Source organism: Mobula hypostoma, chromosome 3 (assembly GCF_963921235.1).
Source record: "Mobula hypostoma chromosome 3, sMobHyp1.1, whole genome shotgun sequence".
NCBI lineage: Eukaryota > Metazoa > Chordata > Chondrichthyes > Myliobatiformes > Myliobatidae > Mobula > Mobula hypostoma.
The window spans coordinates 133,322,170-133,345,279 of NC_086099.1; the positions used below are offsets into that span (position 1 = coordinate 133,322,170).

The 23,110-nt window shown below is 42.4% G+C and overlaps 1 protein-coding gene across 6 annotated transcripts in view; it reads right to left on the bottom strand.

Annotated features, from left to right (window-relative positions):
* LOC134344259 (histone deacetylase 9-like) overlaps positions 1-23,110 on the bottom strand; it is a 695,601-nt gene that overhangs the window by 79,229 nt on the left and 593,262 nt on the right. For all 6 annotated transcript variants that reach the window (XM_063043755.1, XM_063043754.1, XM_063043751.1 and 3 more), the window contains one exon: positions 18,684-18,938. In XM_063043755.1, coding sequence (XP_062899825.1) covers positions 18,684-18,938 — 255 coding nt within the window. The remainder of the gene's footprint in view (positions 1-18,683; positions 18,939-23,110) is intronic.

Here is a 23,110-nt window from a genome sequence, read left to right on the forward strand (position 1 = left end):
TATGATTTAAAAGAAGTTTGGATAGGTACATGGATGAGAGAGGCCTGGATGGCTGTGGACCAGACGCATGTAGATGGGATGAGGCAAAAAAAACAGGTCAGCATGGACTAAATTGCTCAAGGGCCTGTTTTTGTACTGTAGTGCTTTATGATTTCATGATGTTTGCACATTTGTGTATAACTTATTCTAATACATTTCGCACTGTGACAGTGGCATGGCAGCACAGTGGGAGTGTGGCACTATTAGTGTCAGAAACCCAGGTTTATTTCCTGCCACTGCCTGCTAGGAGTTTGTTCGTTTTCCCAGTAACTGCATGAATTTCCTCCAGGCGCTCCAGTTTCTTCCCGTATTCCAAAGACGTACAGGTTAGTAGGTTCATTGGACACTTGCAGATAATTGGGCAGTGCTGGCTAGCGAGGCCAGAAGAGTCTGCTAATGTGTTGTATCTCTAAATTTAAAAACAATCTCTCCTTGAGTTACCTCAGATCAGCCAAATGCATGGAGACAGGGCTGAACCTAAGAAAAGTTCTTGGATTAATGATTTCTGAAGCAGAATCTTCAATCATGGGTGCACTTTAGATCAGGATGGGGAGTTTCTGTTTCTCAGAACACCCTATCATGTTTTATACCAAGGTGTGTGTAGATTTGTATTTAAAGATTCATTTTATTGTCAAAGTATGCATGTACAATACAACTCTGATATTCATCTTTAACACTTTTTCTGACTGAAAGACAATCTCTTGGGCAAGTTTGGCTCCCTATCAGGCAAGAAATGCTATATTGGAGGTTCTTTGTAGTAAACGTCACAAGCATTTTGAGGGCTGCCTTAATTTTTAAGAACTATTGATTACAACAGGGATCAAATAAGTATCCGGGACCAATGATGGGAGGTTGGTGGAGGTCTTTCAGAGTGAGCGGAAAAATAAATGTTAATGACTGGTCACTCCAAGGGATTTCCAGTCATTGGGAGAGATCTAATTACAGGATGACAGGATAATGGAATAGAGTTCCAGAGGGATTGCCTAATCATAAAGATTGGAAAAGAGTTTTACTTGCTAGGTTCGGGAAAAATACTCCTGCTTCTCCGGATGTACATGCTATTTTTGATGGTAACTACTTTTATCTCCCCCCGCCCTTTGCATTGCAGATTTCCCAAGACCCAGAAAACATTTTTGTAAACCCAGTCACTCCATGTTAAAGTTGAAAGACAATATGCAATTCCAGTTGAATATTTAAATCAGCAATCCACCTTCTAAGAGTTGATTGATCCTTCTACCTCAGTTAAAGCTGAAAGCAAGTGGGTTCAGGGAGTTGGATGGCATGGTTCAAATTTACAATTTTTAATTATAACTTGTCACAGCTAACCCAGTCCTAAAATGTATTTGGGGTTTAAAGTTCTCCTAATATTTTTACCTATTTACGATTTCATCATTTTCAATGCATTTTTAATGCAGCTCAGAATTCTCAGCATTTATCGTCATTAAAACTTCTCATTCACCTGCAAGTTCTTTTCCATCATCCTGTCACCCACTTTAAAGTAATGTATCTAAAATGGAATGTCATAAGGCATTGAAGTTAACAGCTGCTTGTCCCATTTACTGATTTAGCAGATAAATAGCTGAGTTCTATTGAACATTATTTTACTTTAAATAAATATGTCTTTAAATCAATATAGTTTTTATTCTACGTCTGTTGGGCCTGATATACAACATATATCATTTTAATCATATATTTGCTGGAGTGTACACTCAGATACAAAGAAAAATAAACTCACAATCCTTTGTTCTTACTTGAATAGTCTCTCAAGGACTAACAGAAGGTCGAAAACAAACACTGGCATACTTCCAAAGAATCACACACAGGCCATGTCACATTCTAGTGAATGCAGTTTAAAGGTATTCCTTGCATTTTTCCATCATTGATGTCACTCATCAGTATGGAAAGAAAAAACAGGAATTCTGACAGTGACTGTAAAGAAATGAATTGTGTGAAGAAGAGGAAATAGCTGAAATACCTGCTTTACATTTTATTTGGGCCTGTAACTTTACTAGGAAATTTGTCATTCTCCAGTCCTCTGGAACCAATCCTGAATCTAGTGATTCTTGAAAGATCACTACTAATGCCCCCTTAATCTCTTCAGCTACCTCTTTCAGAACCCTGGGGTGCGTCTATCCAGTTGAGGTGGTTTATCCATTTTCAGACCTTTCTGAGAAAGTTGCGAGTAACTGCTATTACTAAAGGGAAGAAGCTTCCCAAGAACCTATTCCTTAGTAATAGCAGTTACATTCACTTCTGCCCTGACTCTCTTCCATTTATGGCATATTGATAGTATTTTCACAGAACACTAACTCAAAGTACTCATTCAGGTCATCCACCATTTCTGTGCTCCCCATCACTAATTCTGCAGCATCATTTTCCAGAGTTTCAATCTCCTCTCTTGCCCCTCTTGTACTCTTTATGTACCTGAGAGTGTTTTTGATATCCTTTTTTATATTATTGGCTAGATTACCATCATATTTCATCTTTCACCCCCTTATTGCTATTTTAATTGCCTTCTGTTGATTTTTAAAATCTTCGATTTGGTGGGAGGATCCCTTTGGAGAAGGTGGAAGTTGCACACAATTTGTTGGATGTGGAAGTTCTTAGGGTGGTAGATAAGGACAAGAGGAATTGTATCACTGTTAAGGTAGTGGGAAGATGGAGTGAGCGCAGATGTTTGGGAAATGGAGGAAGTGCTGGTGAGAGCAGTATCATTGATGGAGGAAAGGAAACACTGTTCTTTGAAGAAGGAGGACATCTTTGATATTCTGGAAAGTATGGCCTCATCCTGGAAACAGATAAAGCAGAGACGAAGGAATTGAGAAAAGGGAATAGCATTTTTACAGGAGATAGGATGGGAAGAGGTATAATCAAGGTAGTCATGGGAATTGGTAGGTTTAGAAATGATGTCAGTCGACAGTTTGTCTCCAGAGATGGAGACAGAGAGATCGAGAAAGGGGAGGGAGGTGTCAGAAATGGACCAAGCGAATTTAATGCAGGGTGGAAATTTGAAGCAAAGTTGTTGAAATTGACCGTCCTGGAAAGGAAAGCTTCATCCTGGGAACAGATGTGGCTGTACTGAAAAGGAAAGCCTCAGGCTAGGAATAGATGCAGTAGTCCTGGAAAGGAAACCTTCAACAGCAGCCTGATATAGGCATTGCCTTTGGTTTAACCATCAGCTGGCATTCTATAAATTGTTTCTTTTGTGATCCAGAGCCAACCTGATTTTCCCAGTACACCTGTAAATTGACGTCTCCATGATCATCGTAACATACCCTTTCTTACTTGACTTTTCAACCTTCTGTTGTAACTTGCACTCCACATCCTGGCTACTATTCAGGGGTCTGTCTATCACTCCCATCAGGGTACTTTACCTTTCAGTTTCTTAACTTGACTCATGAGGTTTCTATATCTCCTGATCCTACATCACATCTTATTAAGGACTGCTTTCAATTTTTACCAACAGAACCACCCCATCTTCTCTGCTGAACTGCAGAACCTTGGTGGGGGGGGGGGGTGGTCATGAAGGTGCCTTCATGTTCTCTTTGTTAAAAAGTGCATAAAAGGTATTGATCTCAACTGGGAGATCTTGTCATTTATGATGCTTAGTTTTGTTTTGTAGGTGATGATGGCATTCAGGTTCTGCTATAGCTGTCGAGCATCCTTATGTGATTCCACTTGGTCTGGAATTGCCACTGCGCATGTGAGATGGCTTTCTGGAGGACATACCTGGACGTCCTGGATTTCCAGTTCTGAATGTCACTGACCTGTTCCTCAGCAGATCATCACCTAATTCAGCATCCCTATTTTCTTTAAACAGTAACAATTTGGTGTCTATTGATTTAATACCATGCTGTCAGTTACCTTGTTTAAGTCTCAACTGCAATCCTACTAAACAACTCGTAGGCTTTCAGGTAGGCATTTGATGAAAATCTTCCTAGATTTCTTTTCAAGTTAGCTTTACCACCAGTAGAGTTGGATCACAGTCATTGCTCATTCTAACCTAACATTTGTAATGTCTTCGCAAACACATCACAATGCAGCAAGAATGTCCAAAAAGAAGTTCTGGTAAACTTACAAGATAGCACATGTTTACTCTTAACACATCAAGACTTTAAGTTGCAAGACTTGCATGTGTAAAAATGACATGTTGATGCAGAGGAGCTGCATCACATGACTCTCCTGCCCAACTGAATGCAATATTTCACATACATACGGGGGGAACATCATGCTTGCACCAAAACATGCAGTTCAACTGGTAGCTCAGTGGTTAGATAAATCCTACATATTCGCATTCCTTTGTCTGGTTCCACCTGTGCCACATAACTGCACTCTACTATTCATTATCATCTATATCATGTAAAGTACCTTTACAAGTCACCCGTGAAAAATGAGAAACCTCTATGTTTATGTTTATGACAAGCTTTATTTATTCTCTTGCTAATTCTCACTTGACAATGAATGGATCATATGCACAAAAGGCTTTGTCCAGCTTAAAAGCATCAATACAAAATCAGGACCATATTACTTTAAAAATGCAATGTAGCTGCTAATTTCATATCCAAACTATTAACTTGGTTGAGTTTCTACCTCTGCCACACTGTTCTTATCATGTCTTCATCCCTGACCCTGCTGTTATTTCCAGGCTTCAGATACCCAACATGTAATCTGCCATTCAGAGCAAACCACAATTTATTGCCAACTTCAATATCCACTTCCTATCCCACAGATAAGTTCTATTTCACTGCAACAATGACCTTCTGTTCTCCAAGGCTTGTATTCAGTCATTTTAAAAGATTAGCTTTATTTCCCATATATACATTGAAAATTACATTGAAATGTGTCATTTTGTGAATCAACTCAGCATGGATTGTGCTGGACTGCCCGCAGATGTTCCCATGCTTCCGGAACAAAGATAGCATACAATTCACTAAGCTAAACCATAACCATACGTCTTTCCAATATGGGTCGCACTGAAGCACCCAGAGAAATCCAACATAGTCATGGGGTGAGCATACAAACTCTTTACAGAGAGCAGTGGGAATTGAAATCCGATCTTGCACTTGGCACTGTAAAGCACTGCGCTAACCACTATGCAACTGCACCACCCCATTTTGCTTATTTTCAGAGTGTTTGCAGCTTCATCTTTCCCTTCCTCTGCAACCTAATGTAAATCCAAATAAATTATTACTCAAATTATGATTTCAAACAAAACTACTGCATAACTGTGAGTTGTTTATGCACAAATATAATTTTTGAGAGAAACAGCAATTGGTAAAATTGGATACACTAGATACTTTCAACAATTCAAGTAACGTTTCAAATTTTCATTCATCAACCCACCCATTTATTTTACTGGAAAATAGTTCTTCAATATAGAAAAGTATACATGAACTATTGCTGTTGTCTGCACGCAATTCAAGGCAATAGTTGTCTGAGAGTAAAGATTTGCCACATGGAGGAGAAAGACATGAAGAGGGGTAAGAAAGGCTTATTTTCTTGTGTTGCATTTATGTACATCCGAGTATGATTTTCAGTTTCAAAGATAGAATGGTTTCCCAGTCACTGTAAATGGTGAGGAAAAATAATTCAAAACCTTACACAAATCTTAACAGTACTGTGCAAGAGTCTTAAACACATGTAAAAAGAATTCTGTAAAGCAAAGTTGCTTTCAAAAACATTGAAAAGTTTCTAAATATCAAAAAAAAACTAGCAAAAGCAGTAAACAGTTAAAAATATAGTCAAATCAATATTTGGTATGACCATCCTGTGTCTTTAAAACTGTGTCAATTCCCTTAGGTACTCTGTTGTGCAGTTTTATAGGTAAATTGGTAGGTAGATTGTTCCAAGTATCTTGGAAAACTTACCTCAGTTCTTCTGCAGACTTTGGCTGTCTCACTTGCTTCTGTCACTCCAGGTAATCCCAAACAGCCTCGATAATTTTGAGATCCAGGCTCTCAGGAGGCCACACCATTTAAAACCACATAAAAATTCTAGGGTGCCTAAGACTTTTGCACAATCCTGTATCTGGCATATAACAGAAATCTGAACATTGAATGAAGCAAAAATCACGCCCATGGGAAACAAGGCTTCTCTCCTATTTCAATGCCAACATGAAACTATGAGATTCAAGATAAACAGGACTTAGGAAATGCTTGGATAATAAATATAATCTTTCTCTTCATCAGTGGTAAATGAATATGAAACTTGATCAGACTATTTTCCATCAAAGTTTTATATGAATATATTTTGACCAAAGCAAAGTAAAAGAGCTTGTTTAGTCTTTAAATCATTCTGACTCAATCTTATACCACTTATATGACAACTAGCAGAATGTGAAAATTGTTGACTGTTGCAATTTTTTTTAAAATTCAGATGCTTTTGAAGTCATGATACAACTGTGACTAGAAAACCTATAGGGTGTACTGGAACCTCCCAGAAAAGGAAGTGGAAAGTCCAATAACTATTCACTTTCTTTTCCTTTTCCAGGGCAGTCTCTCAGTATCAGAAGCTCTTAAACATTCCCCAATGTATAAAGACAAATAATCGTGGGTCATCTGAATTTTATAATGATAAATGTAGCAGCAGAAACAACTTCTGAGAAAATGTTGTGTGAAAGGCCATCTTGTGATAAAGTCACAGCATGGAAACAGGCCCCTTGGCCTAACTTGTTCATGGCAACCAAGTTGTCTGGCTGAGCTCATCCCATTTTCTATTGTTTGCCCCATATCCCTCTAAATTTTCCTAGCCATGTATCTATAAAAATAGATTTTAAACATTGTGTCTGAATTACCTTCTACCACTACCCCATGGCAGCTCGTTCCGCACGTCAACCATCCTCTGGGTGAAGAAGTTGCTCCTCAGGCCCCCTTTAACCTTTTCCCCACTCACCTTAAATCTATGCTATCTAGTTTAAGATTCTCCTAACCTGAGGGAAAAAAATCTATAATCATTCACCATATCTAGACTAGTAAAGATCTTAAATACCTTTATAAGGTCACCCCTTATCAGGTCCTGGAAATATCCTTTTGAATCTTTCTGTACCCTTTCCAGCTAAATGACATCCTTCCTCTAACTAGATGATGTTAACTGCACCCATACTGCAGGTGTTGTCTAATCAAACTCTCAAAGGTTCCTGCACATCCTTTTCTTAACATAGACATGTTCCAGCTTTTAGTCTATTCTATGCTGTCCACACATTCATCAAGGTTCTGCTCAATGCTTAGTGTTAGGTGAAACTCAACATCATGAATGGCTGTGATGCATCACTCCCAGAGGAGCTGAACACTTTTAATGCACACTTGAAAAGAGAGAGTAATGTGAATCCCTGCAGTATCTTGTGATCCTGTAATCTCTGTCTTGGAGGCTGACACCAGGACCTCTCTCATGAGGGTGAACACTTGCAAGGAGTGAAGCCCTGATTGAGGGTCCTATAAAACCGTGCCTACCAACTGGCCGGGGTGTTAAAGGAGATCTTCGATCTCTCACTGCTGCAGTTGGAGGTTCCCATCTGCTTCGGAAAGGTGACAATCATACCAATGCCCAAGAAGAGCTGGGTGAGCTGCTTCAGCAATTATCATTCAATTGCACTCACGTGCACTGTGTTGAAAAGCTCTGAGAACTAGGTCATGCCCAGAATTGGGTCTGCCTCTGCAAGGATTGGACATGCTGCAAGTTGCCTATGGCCACAATAGGTCTACAGCAGAAGCAATCTCACTGGCTCTCCTTTAGACATTGGATCACCTGGACAACAGCAATACCTACATTAGGGGAATAGCTCCTCTTATTTACCCCTCGATCATGACCCCACTAAGGAGCACCAGGCCATTGTCTCCCACACCATCACCGACTTTATCTGCTCAGGGGATCTCCCATCCACTGCTACCAACCTTATAGTTACCACACCCCGCACTTCCCGTTTCTACCTCCTACCCAAGATCCACAAACCTGCCTGTCCTGGCCGACCTATTGTCTCAGCTAGCTCCTGCCCCACCGAACTTGTTTCTGCATACCTTGACATGGTTTTATCCCCCCTTGTTCAATCCCTTCCTACCTATGTCCGTGACACTTCTCACGCTCTTAAACTTTTCGATGATTTTAAGTTCCCCGGCCCCCACCACTTTATTTTCACCACGGATGTCCAGTCCCTATATACTTCCATCCCAAAGCTCGCCGCTTCTTTTTGGATTCCAGACCTAATCAGTTCCCCTCTACTACCACTCTGCTCCGTCTAGAGGAATTAGTCCCTACTCTTAATAATTTCTCCTTTGGCCCCTCCCACTCCTCCAAACTAAAGGTGTAGCTATGGGCACCCGTATGGGTCCTAGATATGCCTGTCTTTTTGTTGGGTTTGTGGAACAATCTATGTTCCGAACCTGTTCTGGTATCTGTCCCCCACTTTTCTTTCGCTACATCGACGACTGCATTGGCGCTGCTTCCTGCACGCATGCTGAGCTCGTTGACTTTATTAACTTTGCCTCCAACTTTCACCCTGCCCTCAAGTTTACCTGGTCCATTTCCGACACCTCCCTCCCTCCCCTTTCTAGATCTTTCTGTCTCTATCTCTGGAGACAACTTATCTACTGATGTCTACTATAAGCCTACTGACTCTCACAGCTATCTGGACTATTCCTCTTCTCACCATGTCTCTTGCAAAAATGCCATCCCCTTCTCGCAATTCCTCCATCTCCGCCGCACCTGCTCTCAGGATGAGGCTTTTCATTCCAGGACTGGAGATGTGCTCCTTTTTTAAAAAAGGGTCTTTCCTTCCTCCACCATCAACTCTGCTCTCAAACACATCTCCCCCATTTCACGCACATCTGCTCTCACTCCATCCTCCCGCCACCCCACCAGGAATAGGGTTCCCCTGGTTCTCACCTACCACCCCACCAGCCTCCGGGTCCAATGTATTATTCTCCGTAACTTCCGCCACCTCCAATGGGATCCCACCACTAAGCAACACACATCAAAGTTGCTGGTGAACGCAGCAGGCCAGGCAGCATCTGTAGGAAGAGGTGCAGTCGACGTTTCAGGCCGAGACCCTTCGTCAGGACTAACTGAAGGAAGAGTGAGTAAGGGATTTGAAAGTTGGAGGGGGAGGGGGAGATCCAAAATGATAGGAGAAGACAGGAGGGGGAGGGATAGAGCCAAGAGCTGGACAGGTGATAGGCAAAAGGGGATACGAGAGGATCATGGGACAGGAGATCCGGGAAGAAAGACGGGGGAGGGGGGGACCCAGAGGATGGGCAAGAGGGGTATATTCAGAGGGACAGAGGGAGAAAAAGGAGAGTGAGAGAAAGAATGTGTGCATAAAAATAAGTAACAGATGGGGTACGAGGGGGAGGTGGGGACTTAGCGGAAGTTAGAGAAGTCGATGTTCATGCCATCAGGTTGGAGGCTACCCAGACGGAATATAAGGTGTTGTTCCTCCAACCTGAGCGTGGCTTCATCTTTACAGTAGAGGAGGCCATGGATAGACATGTCAGAATGGGAATGGGATGTGGAATTAAAATGTGTGGCCACTGGGAGATCCTGCTTTCTCTGGCGGACAGAGCGTAGATGTTCAGCAAAGCGGTCTCCCAGTCTACGTCGGGTCTCGCCAATATATAAAAGGCCACATCGGGAGCACCGGACGCAGTATATCACCCCAGTCGACTCACAGGTGAAGTGTTGCCTCACCTGGAAGGACTGTTTGGGGCCCTGAATGGTGGTAAGGGAGAAAGTGTAAGGTCATGTGTAGCACTTGTTCCGCTTACAAGGATAAGTACCAGGAGGGAGATCAGTGGGGAGGGATGGGGGGAACGAATGGACAAGGGAGTCGTGTAGGGAGCGATCCCTGCAGAAAGCAGAGAGAGCAGGGGAGGGAAAGATGTGCTTAGTGGTGGGATCCCGTTGGAGGTGGCGTAAGTTACGGAGAATAATATGTTGGACCTGGAGGCTGGTGGGGTGGTAGGTGAGGACCAGGGGAACCTTATTCCTAGTGGGGTGACGGGAGAATGGAGTGAGAGCAGATTTGCGTGAAATGGGGGAGATGTGTTTGAGAGCAGAGCTGATGGTGGAGGAAGGGAAGCCCCTTTCTTTAATAAAGGAGGACATCTCCCTCATCTCGGAATGAAAAGCCTCATCCTGAGAGCAGATGCGACGGAGACGGAGGAATTGCGAGAAGGGGATGGCGTTTTTGCAAGAGACAGGGTGAGAAGAGGAATAGTCCAGATAGCTGTGAGAGTCAGTAGGCTTATAGTAGACATCAGTGGATAAGCTGCCTCCAGAGACAGAGACAGAAAGATCTAGAAAGGGGAGGGAGGTGTTGGAAATGGACCAGGTAAACTTGAGGGCAGGGTGAAAGTTGGAGGCAAAGTTAATAAAGTCAACGAGTTCTGCATGCGTGCAGGAAGCAGCGCCAATGCAGTCGTCCATGTAGCGAAGGAAAAGTGGGGGACAGATACCAGAATAGGCACGGAACATAGATTGTTCCACAAACCCAACAAAAAGGCAGGCATAGCTAGGACCCATATGGGTGCCCATAGCTACACATTTAGTTTGGAGGAAGTGGGAGGAGCCAAAGGAGAAATTATTAAGAGTAAGGACTAATTCCGCTAGACGGAGCAGAGTGGTGGTAGAGGGGAACTGATTAGGTCTGGAATCCAAAAAGAAGCGTAGAGCTTTGAGACCTTCCTGATGGGGGATGGAAGTATATAAGGACTGGACATCCATGGTGAAAATAAAGCGGTGTGGGCCAGGGAACTTAAGTTTCTTTTTGGATTCCAGACCTAATCAGTTCCCCTCTACTACCACTCTGCTCCGTCTAGCAGAAGTAGTCCTTACTCTTAATAATTTCTCCTTTGGCTCCTCCCACTCCTCCAAACTAAAGGTGTAGCTATGGGCACCCGTATGGGTCCTAGCTATGCCTGCCTTTTTGTTGGGTTTGTGGAACAATCTATGTTCCGTGCCTATTCTGGTATCTGTCCCCCACTTTTCCTTCGCTACATCGACGACTGCATTGGCGCTGCTTCCTGCACGCATGCAGAACTCGTTGACTTTATTAACTTTGCCTCCAACTTTCACCCTGCCCTCAAGTTTACCTGGTCCATTTCCGACACCTCCCTCCCCTTTCTAGATCTTTCTGTCTCTGTCTCTGGAGACAGCTTATCCACTGATGTCTACTATAAGCCTACTGACTCTCACAGCTATCTGGACTATTCCTCTTCTCACCCTGTCTCTTGCAAAAACGCCATCCCCTTCTCGCAATTCCTCCGTCTCCGCCGCATCTGCTCTCAGGATGAGGCTTTTCATTCTGGGACGAGGGAGATGTCTTCCTTTTTTAACGAAAGGGGCTTCCCTTCCTCCACTATCAACTCTGCTCTTCAACGCATCTACCTCATTTCACGTACATCTGCTCTCACTCCATCCTCCCACCACCCCACTAGGAATAGGGTTCCCCTGGTCCTCACCTACCACCCCACCAGCCTCTGGGTCCAATATATTATTCTCCGTAACTTCCGCCACCTCCAACGGGATCCAACCACTAAGCACATCTTTCCCTTCCCCCCCCTGCATTCCGCAGGGATCGCTCCCTACGCAACTCCCTTGTCCATTCATCCCCCCCATCCCTCCCCACTGATCTCCCTCCTGGCACTTATCCGTGTAAGCGGAACAAGTGCTACACATGCCCTTACACTTCCTCCCTTACCACCATTCAGGGCCCCAAACAGTCCTTCCAGGTGAGGCAATACTTCACCTGTGAGTCGACTGGGGTGATACACTGCGTCCGGTGCTCCCGATATGGCCTTTTATATATTGGCGAGACCCGACGTAGACTGGGAGACCGCTTTGCTGAACATCTACGCTCTGTCCGCCAGTGAGAGCAGGATCTCCCAGTGGCCACACATTTTAATTCCACATCCCATTCCCATTCTGACATGTCTATCCACGGCCTCCTCTACTGTAAAGATGAAGCCACACTCAGGTTGGAGGAACAACACCTTATATTCCGTCTGGGTAGCCTCCAACCTGATGGCATGAACATCGACTTCTCTAACTTCTGCTAAGGCCCCACCTCCCCCTCGTACCCCATCTGTTACTTATTTTTATGCACACATTCTTTCTCTCACTCTCCTTTTTCTCCCTCTGTCCCTCTGAATATACCTCTTGCCCATTTCTGGGTCCCCCCCAACCCCCCCCCCCGTCTTTCTTCCCGGACCTCCTGTCCCATGATCCTCTCGTATCCCCTTTTGCCTATCACCTGTCCAGCTCTTGGCTCTATCCCTCCCCCTCCTGTCTTCTCCTATCATTTTGGATCTCGCCCTCCCCCTCCAACTTTCAAATCCCTTACTCACTCTTCCTTCAGTTAGTCCTGACGAAGGGTCTCGGCCTGAAACGTCGACTGCACCTCTTCCTACAGATGCTGCCTGGCCTGCTGCGTTCACCAGTAACTTTGATGTGTGTTGCTTGAATTTCCAGCATCTGCAGAATTCCTGTTGTTTGCGTTTAAATCCCACCACTAAGCACATCTTTCCCTCCCCTGCTCTCTCTGCTTTCCGCAGGGATCGCTCCCTATGCGACTCCTTTGTCCATTCGTTCCCCCCATCCCTCCCCACTGATCTTCCTCCTGGTACTTATCCTTGTAAGCAGAACAAGTGCTACACATGCCCTTACACATCCTCCCTTACCACCATTCAGGGCCCCAGACAGTCCTTCCAGGTGAGGCGACACTTCACCTGTGAGTCGGCTGGGGTGATATACTGCGTCTGGTGCTCCCGATGTGACCTTTTGTATATTGGCGAGACCTGACGCAGACTGGGAGATCGTTTTGCTGAACACCTATGCTCTGTCCGCCAGAGAAAGCAGGATCTCCCAGTGGCCACACATTTTAATTCCACATCCCACTCCCATTCTGACATATCTATCCACGGCCTCCTCTACTGTAAAGATGAAGCCACACTCAGGTTGGAGGAACAACATCTTCTATTCCATCTGGGTAGCCTCCAACCTGATGGCATGAACATTGACTTCTCTAACTTCCACTCATGCCCCACCTCCCCCTCGTACCCCATCCGTTATTTATTTATATGCACACATTCTTTCTCTCTCTCTCCTTTTTCTCCCTCTGTCCCTCTGTCTATACCCTTTGCCCATCCTCTGGGTTTTCCCCCCTCCCCCTTTTCCTTCTCCCTGGGCCTCCTGTCCCATGATCCTCTCATATCCCTTTTGCCAATCACCTGTCCAGCTCTTGGCTCCATCCCTCCCCCTCCTGTCTCCTCCTATCGTTTTGGATCTCCCCCTCCCCCTCCCACTGTCAAATCTCTTACTAGCTCTTTGTTCAGTTAATCCTGACGAAGGGCCTCGGACTGAAATGTCGACTGTACCTCTTCCTCGAGATGCTGCCTGGCCTGCTGCGTTCACCAGCAACTTTGATGTGTGTTACCTACATTAGGCTGCCGTTTATTGATTACATCTCAGCATTCAACATCCTCCTACACTCAGTTCTAATCAGTAAGCTCCAAAACCTGGGCCTTGTATCTCCCGCTGCAACTGAATCGTTGACTTCCACACTGAGAGACCACAGCGAGTGCAGATGGGAAATGGCATCTCCTCTTTGCTGATAATTAACACTGGTATATCTCAAGGATGTGTGCACTGCTCTACTCGCTCTATATCAACTGTGTCGCTAGGCACAGCTGAAACAACATTGATAAATTTGTTGATGACACACTATTATTCGCAGAGTTTCAGATGGTAACAAGGAGGCGTACAGGAGTGAGATAGATCAACTAATGGAGTAGTGTCAGAACAACAACAGATGTCAATAAGACCAAGAAATTGATGTGTGGACTTCAGGAAGGGGAAGCTGAGGGAACGTACACAATTCCTGATAGAGGGATGAGCAGCAGAAAGTGTGAGAAGTTACATGTTCCTTGGTGTCAACACCTCTGAAGACCTATCCTGTGCCCAACATATTGATGCAATTGCAAAGACAACTCTTCCCTAAGATATGTTATTTCTAATCCACACACACAGAATGGTCTTCCGGTGAGGAAGTCGAGGACTCTAGTTCTAACAATTGCTGTTTCCATAATGGCTGCCACACTTATACCTAATTTATTTATATTGGCCTTTGCCAAGTGCCTACTGATACTAATGATCTCAAGCTCTGTAGGAAGTCCCAAAAGGCCCTGCTTGCCGTTTTCATTCTGGCACTAAACTGCACAAGTAACGTTTCCTGTGATCTCAAGCTCTGTATTAAGTTTTGTCATGGGACCCACTGTTAACCTCGGGAAGCTTCACAAGCTATCATTTATACACGGATTAATGCAATCAGAGAAAAAATAATCAACAGTCAGGATAAAAGTGATAAATGGAGACAAGGGGCAATATTTCCAACAGCAATAAATTTAAAGTTGATGTTGTCATATGAGTCAGTCACACTACTTCTCTGATCTAACTCTTTGACACCACATCAGCATATTACAGATGCTGAATAACAACTGTTTCCTTGGCTTATTCAACACCATCCATCTAGTTTTTCCTACTTAGTAAATCTGTTCAAATAGCTCTACCATCTTAAGGTAAGATAATACTCAGTGCTTCAGTAATACCCAAAATCATAGTTCTATAAAATGCCATCTTTAAAGAATTAAATTAATTTTGTTTTAATAATGTTTCGAGATACATAAGTCATAAGATCATAGGACATAGGAACAGAATTAGGTCATTCAACCCATCAAGTGGGCTCCGCCATTCCATCATGGCTGATTTATTATCCTTCTCAATGCCATTCTCCTGCCTTCCAAACCCTCTCACCCCCTCCAACACCTCCGACCCCAGAATCTTTAATGCCTTCACTAATCAAGAACCAATCAACCTCCACATTAAATATATCCAGTGACTTGGCTTCCAAAACTGCTTGTGGCAATGAATTCCACAGAGTCACTACCCTCTGGCTAAAGAAATTCCTTCTCATCTCTGCTCTAAATATATGTCCCTCTATACTGAGGCTGTGCCCTCTGGTCCTAGGATCCCCAGCCATAGGAAATATCCTCTCCACATCCACTCTACCTAGGCCTTTCAATATTTAATAGGTCTCCCTCTCATTCTTCTAAGTGCCAGCAAGTACAGGCTCAAAGCCATTAAATACTCCTAGTGCGTTAACACTTTCATTCCCAGAATCATTCTTGTGAAGCTCCTCCAGACCTTCTCCAATACCAGCACATCTTTTCTTAGATAAAGTGCCTAAAATTGCTCACAATACTCCAAGTGTGGTCTGATCAATGCCTTTTAAAGCCTCAGCATCACATCCTTGCTTTTATATTCTAATCCTCTTGAAATTACTACTAATATTTCATTTGCCTTCATACCACCAACTTAACCTGCAAGTTAACCTTTAGGGAATCTGCACAAGAACACCCAAGTCCCTATGCATTTGTGATTTTTGAATTTTCTCCCCTTTTAGAAAATAGTCTGCACTTTTTCTCTTTCCAGCAGGTCATGACCATACACTTTCTGCACTATATTCCATCTGCCACTTCCTTGCCCATTCCCCTAATCTGTCAAAATCCCTCTTCAATCTTCCTGTTTCCTCAACACTACATGCCCCTCCACTTGTCTCTGTATTGTCCACAACCTGGCCACAGAGCCACCAATTCTGTCATCCAAATCATTGACATACAACATGAAAAGAAGCAGTCCCAACACCAACCCCTGCAGAACACCACTGGACACCAACAGCCAACCAGAAAAAGTACCCTTGCCTCCTGCAAGTCAGCTAATCTTCTATCCATGCCAGTATCTTTCCAGTAATACTGTGGGCTCTTATCATGTTGAGGTGGCCTCATGTGCGGCACCTTATCAAAGGCCTTCTGAAAATCCAAGTACACAGCATCTCTTTAGCCTAACATGTTTGTTATTTCCTCGAAGAATTCCGACAGATTTGTCAGGCAAGATTTCTCCTTAAGGAAACCATTCTGACTATTATGTGTCTCCAAGTACCCCAAAACCTTACCTTTAACAATCGACTCCAACATTTTCTCAATCATTGAAGTCAGGCTAACTAGCCTATAATTTCCTTTCTTCTGCCTCCCTCCCTTACTAAAGAGTGCAGTGACTTTTGCAAACTTCCAGTCCTCTGAAACCATTCAAGAATCTAGTGATTCTTTCATTATTAACGCCTTTACATCTTTTCAGCTACCTCTTTCTGAACCCTGGGATGTACTCCATCTGGTCCAAGCAAATTATCTACCTTTAGATCTTTCCAGCACCTTTTCTCTAGTAATAGAAACTACATTCACTTCTGTACCCAAACACTCTTGAATTTTTGGCATACTGCTGGTGTCTCCCAAAGTGAAGAGAGACTGAAAATACATATTCAGTTCATTCACCATTTCTTTGTACCTCCATTTCTACCTTTCCAGTGGTCTGACGTCCACCCTTGCCTCTCTTTTACTCTTTAAATATCTGGAAGAAAAACCCTTTTGCACCCTCTTTTATATTACTGGCTAGCTTACCTTTATATTAAACCTTTTCTCTCCTTTCTTGATTTTTTCAGATGCCTTTCATTGGTTTTTAAAAGCTTCCCAATCCTCTAGCATCCTACAAATTTTTGCTATATTGTATGCCCTTTCTTTTGTTGTTATGCTATCTTTGACTTCTCATATCTGCCATAATTGCCTTGTTCTCCATCCTGCATCCTCCAAATTATGCACAGAAACTTCAGTCATCACAAGGCTTTCTGAAAATCCAAGTACACAACATCGATCATCTCTTCTGATGTCCCCTTCTAATTAAAATTGGCCAGCTCCTCTCTTATTGCCTCTGTAGTTACCTTTACTTAACTGAGATACAGCTTCGCTTCTCTTTAACTCCTTACATATCTCAATAAACTTCTGGTATTATTGGCTAACTTAACCATATTTCATCCTTTCACTCATGATTTTTTAGTTGCCTTCTGTTGGTTTTTAAAACCTTCCCAATCCTATGACTCCCCACTTATTTTTGTTATATGTCCTCTCTTTTGCTTTTATGTTCTCATTGACTTCCCCTGTCAGCCATGGTTGCATCATCCTGCCTTTAGAATACTTCGTCATCTTTGGGATGTATCCATCCTCAGCCTTCCAAATTGCTCCCGGAAACTCCAGCCACTGCTGTTCTGCCCTCATCCCTGCTAGTGTCCCCTTTCAATCAGCTGTGGTGAGCTCCTTTCTCAGGCCTCTGCAATTCCCTTTACTACACTGTTACACTGATGCATCTGACTTGAGATTCGCCCTTTCAAACTGCAGGATGAATTATATCATATTATGATCACTGTCTCTAAAGGGTTCCTTCACCTTAAGCTCCTTAGTCAAATCTGGTGCATTACAAAACACCCAATCCAGAATTGCCTTTCTCCTTGTACAATGTTTGTAGCTTCAAATCTTAAGCTGCTTTAAAAAGCTCTTGTAGGCAGTCTAAAAATTTCATCTCTTGATCAGGCACCAAACTGAATATCTAAACCTACCTTCATATTGAAATCCCCCATGACTAATCATAACATTGCCCTTTTTACATGCCTTTTCTATCTCCCATTGTAATTAGTACCCTGCATCCTGGCTACTGTTCAGAAGCCTGTATATAACTCCCATCAAGGTCTTTTTACCCTTGCAGCCACAAGGATTCTAAATCTCTGATCCTTTGTCACCTGCTTCTGAGGATTTTATTTCATTTTTTACCAACAGAGCCACCTCACCCCCTCTGCCTACCTGCCTGTTCTTTAAATACAATGTGCATCCTTGGATGTTAAGCTCTCAACTATGATCTTCTTTCAGCCATGACTCAGTGATGCCCACAACATCATACCTGCCCATCTCTAATTGTGCTACACGCATTCAAGTTTAACACCTTCAGTCCTGTATTCATCATTCTTTTTGATTTTTCCCCCATTACACCGCAACTCATACCACTGACTGCAATTTTGCCCTATCATCTGCCTGTCCTTCCTCACAGTCTCACTACAGACTGTACCTGCTTGTACACCAACTGCCCTATCCTTAGCCTTATCACTCCAGTTCCGACCCCTCTGCCAAAATAGTTTAAACCTGCCTACAAGGTTATTGTTCCTCATTGAGTTTGAGTGTAATTCATCCTTTTTGTACAGGTCATCCATTCACCGTAAGATATCCCAGTGATGCAGAAATCTGAGACCTTGCCCTATGCACCAATTCCTCAGCCAAGCATTCATTTGCCAAATCATCCTATTCTGACCCTTACTGGTGCATGGCACAGGAATCTCTCCAGAGATTACTACCCTGGAGGTCCTGCTTTTCAGTTTTCTGCCTAACTCCCTATATTCTCTCGTCAGGACTTACTCTCTTTTCCTACCTATATCAATAGCACCAAGATATATACGATGATTTTCAGCTGTTCCTTCTCTCTCTTTAGAATACTGTGGACATGATTTGATATATCCTTGACCATCCTGGGTGTCTCTTTCACATCCACAGAACCTCCTGTTTGTTCCTCTAACTATGGAATCCACTTCTAACAAACACAGATCTAAATAATTCAATAAGATTGATTCTGCTATTTATGAAAGGGACAAACGTATTGACACTCACTCAAGCTATTGCATCTTCTCCTTTTTTGGATACCGTTGGGTTATATGATCCTTCATTTACCTGGTGAAAAACTGTGCTCTGTTCCACAGGATTGTTCTGCTTTAGGTGTATTTTATCACTGTTGTCTGACGGCTCCATTTTCACCTGTGCAGTGTATGTTGCTGCTCTCTGATAGACACTATTGCTGTTGCTCCTGCTGCTACCACAGGGAGGCCCCTCATCCTCCTGTATGACTTGCCGTTGGCTGCATTCTTCCTCCGTCTCCTCTGGATGCCTTTCCCGCTGTTGAAGCTGCACATGGGATTTAGAAAGTGTCTGCAACAAATAAAGATCTTCAATAATAACTATCTAAATGGCACAAGTGATCCATTTTATGGCAATATAATAAAAGGGAAATCTTTTTCGCATTTCAACACTATTGCAAAATATATATAATTACTATGCAGTTAATTTTGTGAGTGTCAACTTCCTGGAGAATGCTTTGGCTAAAAGCATCTTGAATCATGGATTCGTGTGAATTTTGCTGTTTGACAGAGATAAAAGCAAAAATGCTAAATCATAAGATTAGCTCTTATGTGTAATTCTAAAAGATTAACAATGATAATTACACTATACTGTTTTATTAAATGGATATATTTTTAAATATCATAGGAAGGGTAGATCTTCTGTGACTTATGAAATCATATAATGCAGAAGATGGGCATTCTTCCCTAATTTGCTTCTTTGAAAGAGATATTGATTTAACCCACATCTCTCCTTTCACCATTTGTCAAGCATTTGTCCTTCAAGTATATCAATAGAAAGAGATGACATAGGGTCAGAAGGTGTAGAAACATTGTGAATGGAACTAAGGAAATGCAAGGGTAAAACGATCGTGATAGGAGTTATATACAGTTACCCCAAACAGTGATAAGGATGTGGTTTACAAATTACAATTGGAAATAGAAAATGCATGCTAAAAGCGTGATGTTACAATTGTCATGGGGGATTTCATATGCAGGTAGATTGGGAATACCAGGTTAGTGCTGGATTCCAAGAGAGAGAATTTCTAGAATGCCTTTGAGATGGCTTTTTAGAGTGCTAGGATGTGTATGGTCATGCACTTTGGTAGAAGACATGAAAGGGTTGACTATTTTCTATATGGAAAGAAAATACAGAAATCTGAAAAGCAAAGGTACTTGGGATTCTCTAAAGGATTATTTTTTTGTCTGAATTTGTGATGAGGAAAGCAAATGCAATGTTAGCATTCATTTCAAGTATATAAAAGTAAGGATGTAATGTTGAGACTTTATAAAGCACTAGTGAGGCCTCACTTGGAGTACTGTGAGCAGTTTTGGACTCCTTTTCTTAGAAAGGATCTGCTGAAGTGGGAGAAGTTTCAAAGGAGGTACATGAAAATGAAGACCGTTTGATGGCTCTGGGCCTATATTAACTGGCATTCGGAAGAATGGGGGGTGATCTCATTGAAACCTATCGCACGGTGGAAGACCTTGATAGGGTGGATGTGGAGAAGATGTTTCCTATGTTGCACTGTCTAAGACCGGAGGACACATCCTAAATAGAGGAATCTCCTTTTAGAATGGAGATGAAGAGGAATTTCTTTAGCCAGAGAGTGGTGAATCTATGGAATTTGTTGCCACAAGCAGCTGTGGAGACCAAGACTGTATGTATATTAAGGCAGAGGTTGATAGATCCTTGATTAGTCAGGGCATGAACGGATATGGTTGGGAAGGCAAGAGATTGGTGCTGAGTGGGAAAATGGATCAGCCATGATGAAATGGTGGAACAGACTCAATGGGCCAAATGGCCTAATTCTGCTCCTATATCTTATGGATTTATGGTCTATATGTTGAATTGTTACTGAATCATTTTTCACTATTCTTTCATAGAAACAAACATAGAAACCAATGCAGACAATTATTAAACCTGTTTCTGCTTTTGTTTTGTATCTCTTTATCTCTGTAGCCCTAAGAACAATATCTAACGCCTTTGTTAATATAATCATTACTTGGCTCCAACTGTTTACTGTGTGATGAATATCACTAGTTTGCCACTACAGAAGAAGTAATTTCTCCCATTTTAGTCTTAAATGGATTATCTCTTTTCCTTAGACTGTAGCCTTCACTCTGAGAACACTATCATTGTGTATCATAGCACTTTCAATTTGCTAAGTGGAAGATATTTGGCAGTTCACTGCTGGCTGTTCATGATATGGTTTGGACCACATACAGTATCATCCCATAACCTGTGATCTGATTACTTCGCTGCTAATTGGTATTCTGCCATCATTGGGAGAGATCAATTAGAATTAACATGAATGGAGAGGACATTCCAAGAAAAACACCAGGCTATCACAGATGGGGGCATCTTTCAAAGCATCAACATGGTTATCTGCATGCTAAACTTTGAAATAGAAATCTATGGTCAGAAATTTTAGTATGACTTCACATAACAGTTAATAGCTTTGCAAATTTGAAACGTCCATTTATGTACCATAATGGATAACCAGAAAACCAGAGTAGGGATTAAGAATATCAACCAATCATGTCATATAAAAGCACATGCAAAGGTCAACACTGTAAAGTTTTAAAAAGAGCTAGTCAAAGATCCCAAGTAGATTTTCCAAATTGGTCCTCTCCAAACTTCATTCTGCCAAAGACCAAGTAAATTAATCAGTTCATGTGGCATTTAAGGTTTTTTTCCACTCTCCATGAGGAGCCCCACTAATTCTTACACAGAAAGCATTCAATAGGAATGTATCACACCTTGGTGTGGCAATTGCACTGCCCAGGACTGCAAAAAGTGATGCAGAACTGTGAATGCAGGTCAGTGCGTCACAAAAAACAGTCTCTCCTCCATTAACTCTATCTACACTTCCCACTGCCTCGGGATAGCAAAGAGCATAATCAAGGATTCCCTCCTAGCCTGGCCATTCTCTCCTCTGCCACCCCCCTCCCATTGATGCAGAGGATATGTAATCTTGAGAACATATAGCAGCAGGCTCAAGGACAGCATCTATTTTGGAGATACAACACACGAGTGAATCCTTTATACAATAAAGATGAACACATCATCTATCAATTGACCTCATCATGACCTTATGCACTTTCTCTACCTGTTCTGCACTTTCTCAGTAACTGTAACATAATATTCTGCATTAGTATCACATGTACCAAGGTGCAGTGAAAATCTGTTTTCTATGCTGTATATACAGATTATTTCATTACAACAATGCATTGTGGTAGTACAAGCAAAAACAATAACAGAATATCACTGTTACAGAAAAAGTGCAGTGCGTGCAGACAATGTGAAAGGTAGATTGTGGGGTCAGGAGTCCATCTTATTTTAACAGGTGACCATTCAACATTCTTATAACAGTAGGATAGAAGCTGTCCTTGAGTCAGCTGGCACATCAGGCTTTCAGGCTTTTGTATCTTCTACCTGGTGAAAAGGGAAAGAAGAGAGAATGACCAGAGAAGGGGTGAGGTCTTTGATCTTGTTGGCTGTTTTACTAAGGTAGCAAGAAGTGTAGACAAAGAATCATCAAATCCTGAGATGGCAGGGTTTTCCAATGAAGAGAGGCTTAACAGATTGGGTCTAAATTCCTAGGAGTTCAGAAAACTGAGGGGTGACCTAATTCAAACACAAGAACATAAGGGTGTGTTACAGGGTAGAAGTTGAGAGGTTTTCACTAATTGGAAAGTAACAAACAAGCAAACATAACCGCATAATAAAGGATTTGGCGTTTTAAATCCCAGAGAAATAGAAACCTTTCTCTCAGAGGGTAATGAGTCTCTGGAATTATTTGCCAATGAAGATGGTGAAGACCAGATTTTCATGTATATGTGACATGTTGATAGATAAATATTAGAAATATTGAGGAATTGAGAGTTATGAGGAACAGGCGTAGAAGAGGAGTTAAGGCCAACAGAGATCAGATCCTATTTGAATGTGAGGGCAGGCCTTCGGCATGTGGTGTCCAACTCCTGCTTTTATTTTCTTGTGTTCCTCTACTCCAAAGGAAAATATTTTTCTTTGCAGAAGGTGAGGGATCGCGATGTGAAACAGAAAACCTTCAGAGAATTTGCATGCATGTATGAAGGTGAGCTCTCAGATTAGGAGTAAATCTAGTTAGCACAAATGTGAAATTGTGAAATGTTCTTGCTCACAGTGTTCATTAGTAATTCAGGGAGACTGATCCCAAGTACAATCTACCAATTGTAATGACTTAGCAGCGTGGATTTATAAACTGAGTCTGTGGAAATTGTTACAAAGCAAGGCACGTCAGTTAGATTCTAAATCGGAACAGCTAGCCACTCTGCATCCAGGTATAACTTCCATTCTTTGCAACATCTGCCATAGGTATAGAGGTAGAAGTTTGCTCAATCAGTGCCACATAGATTACTGTTATGGACAGTTAAGGCTAGGTCTGTTTTGAGATTGGTTAAGTCCTTTTCATTTAGCTTATTTAACAGTGATCCATCAAC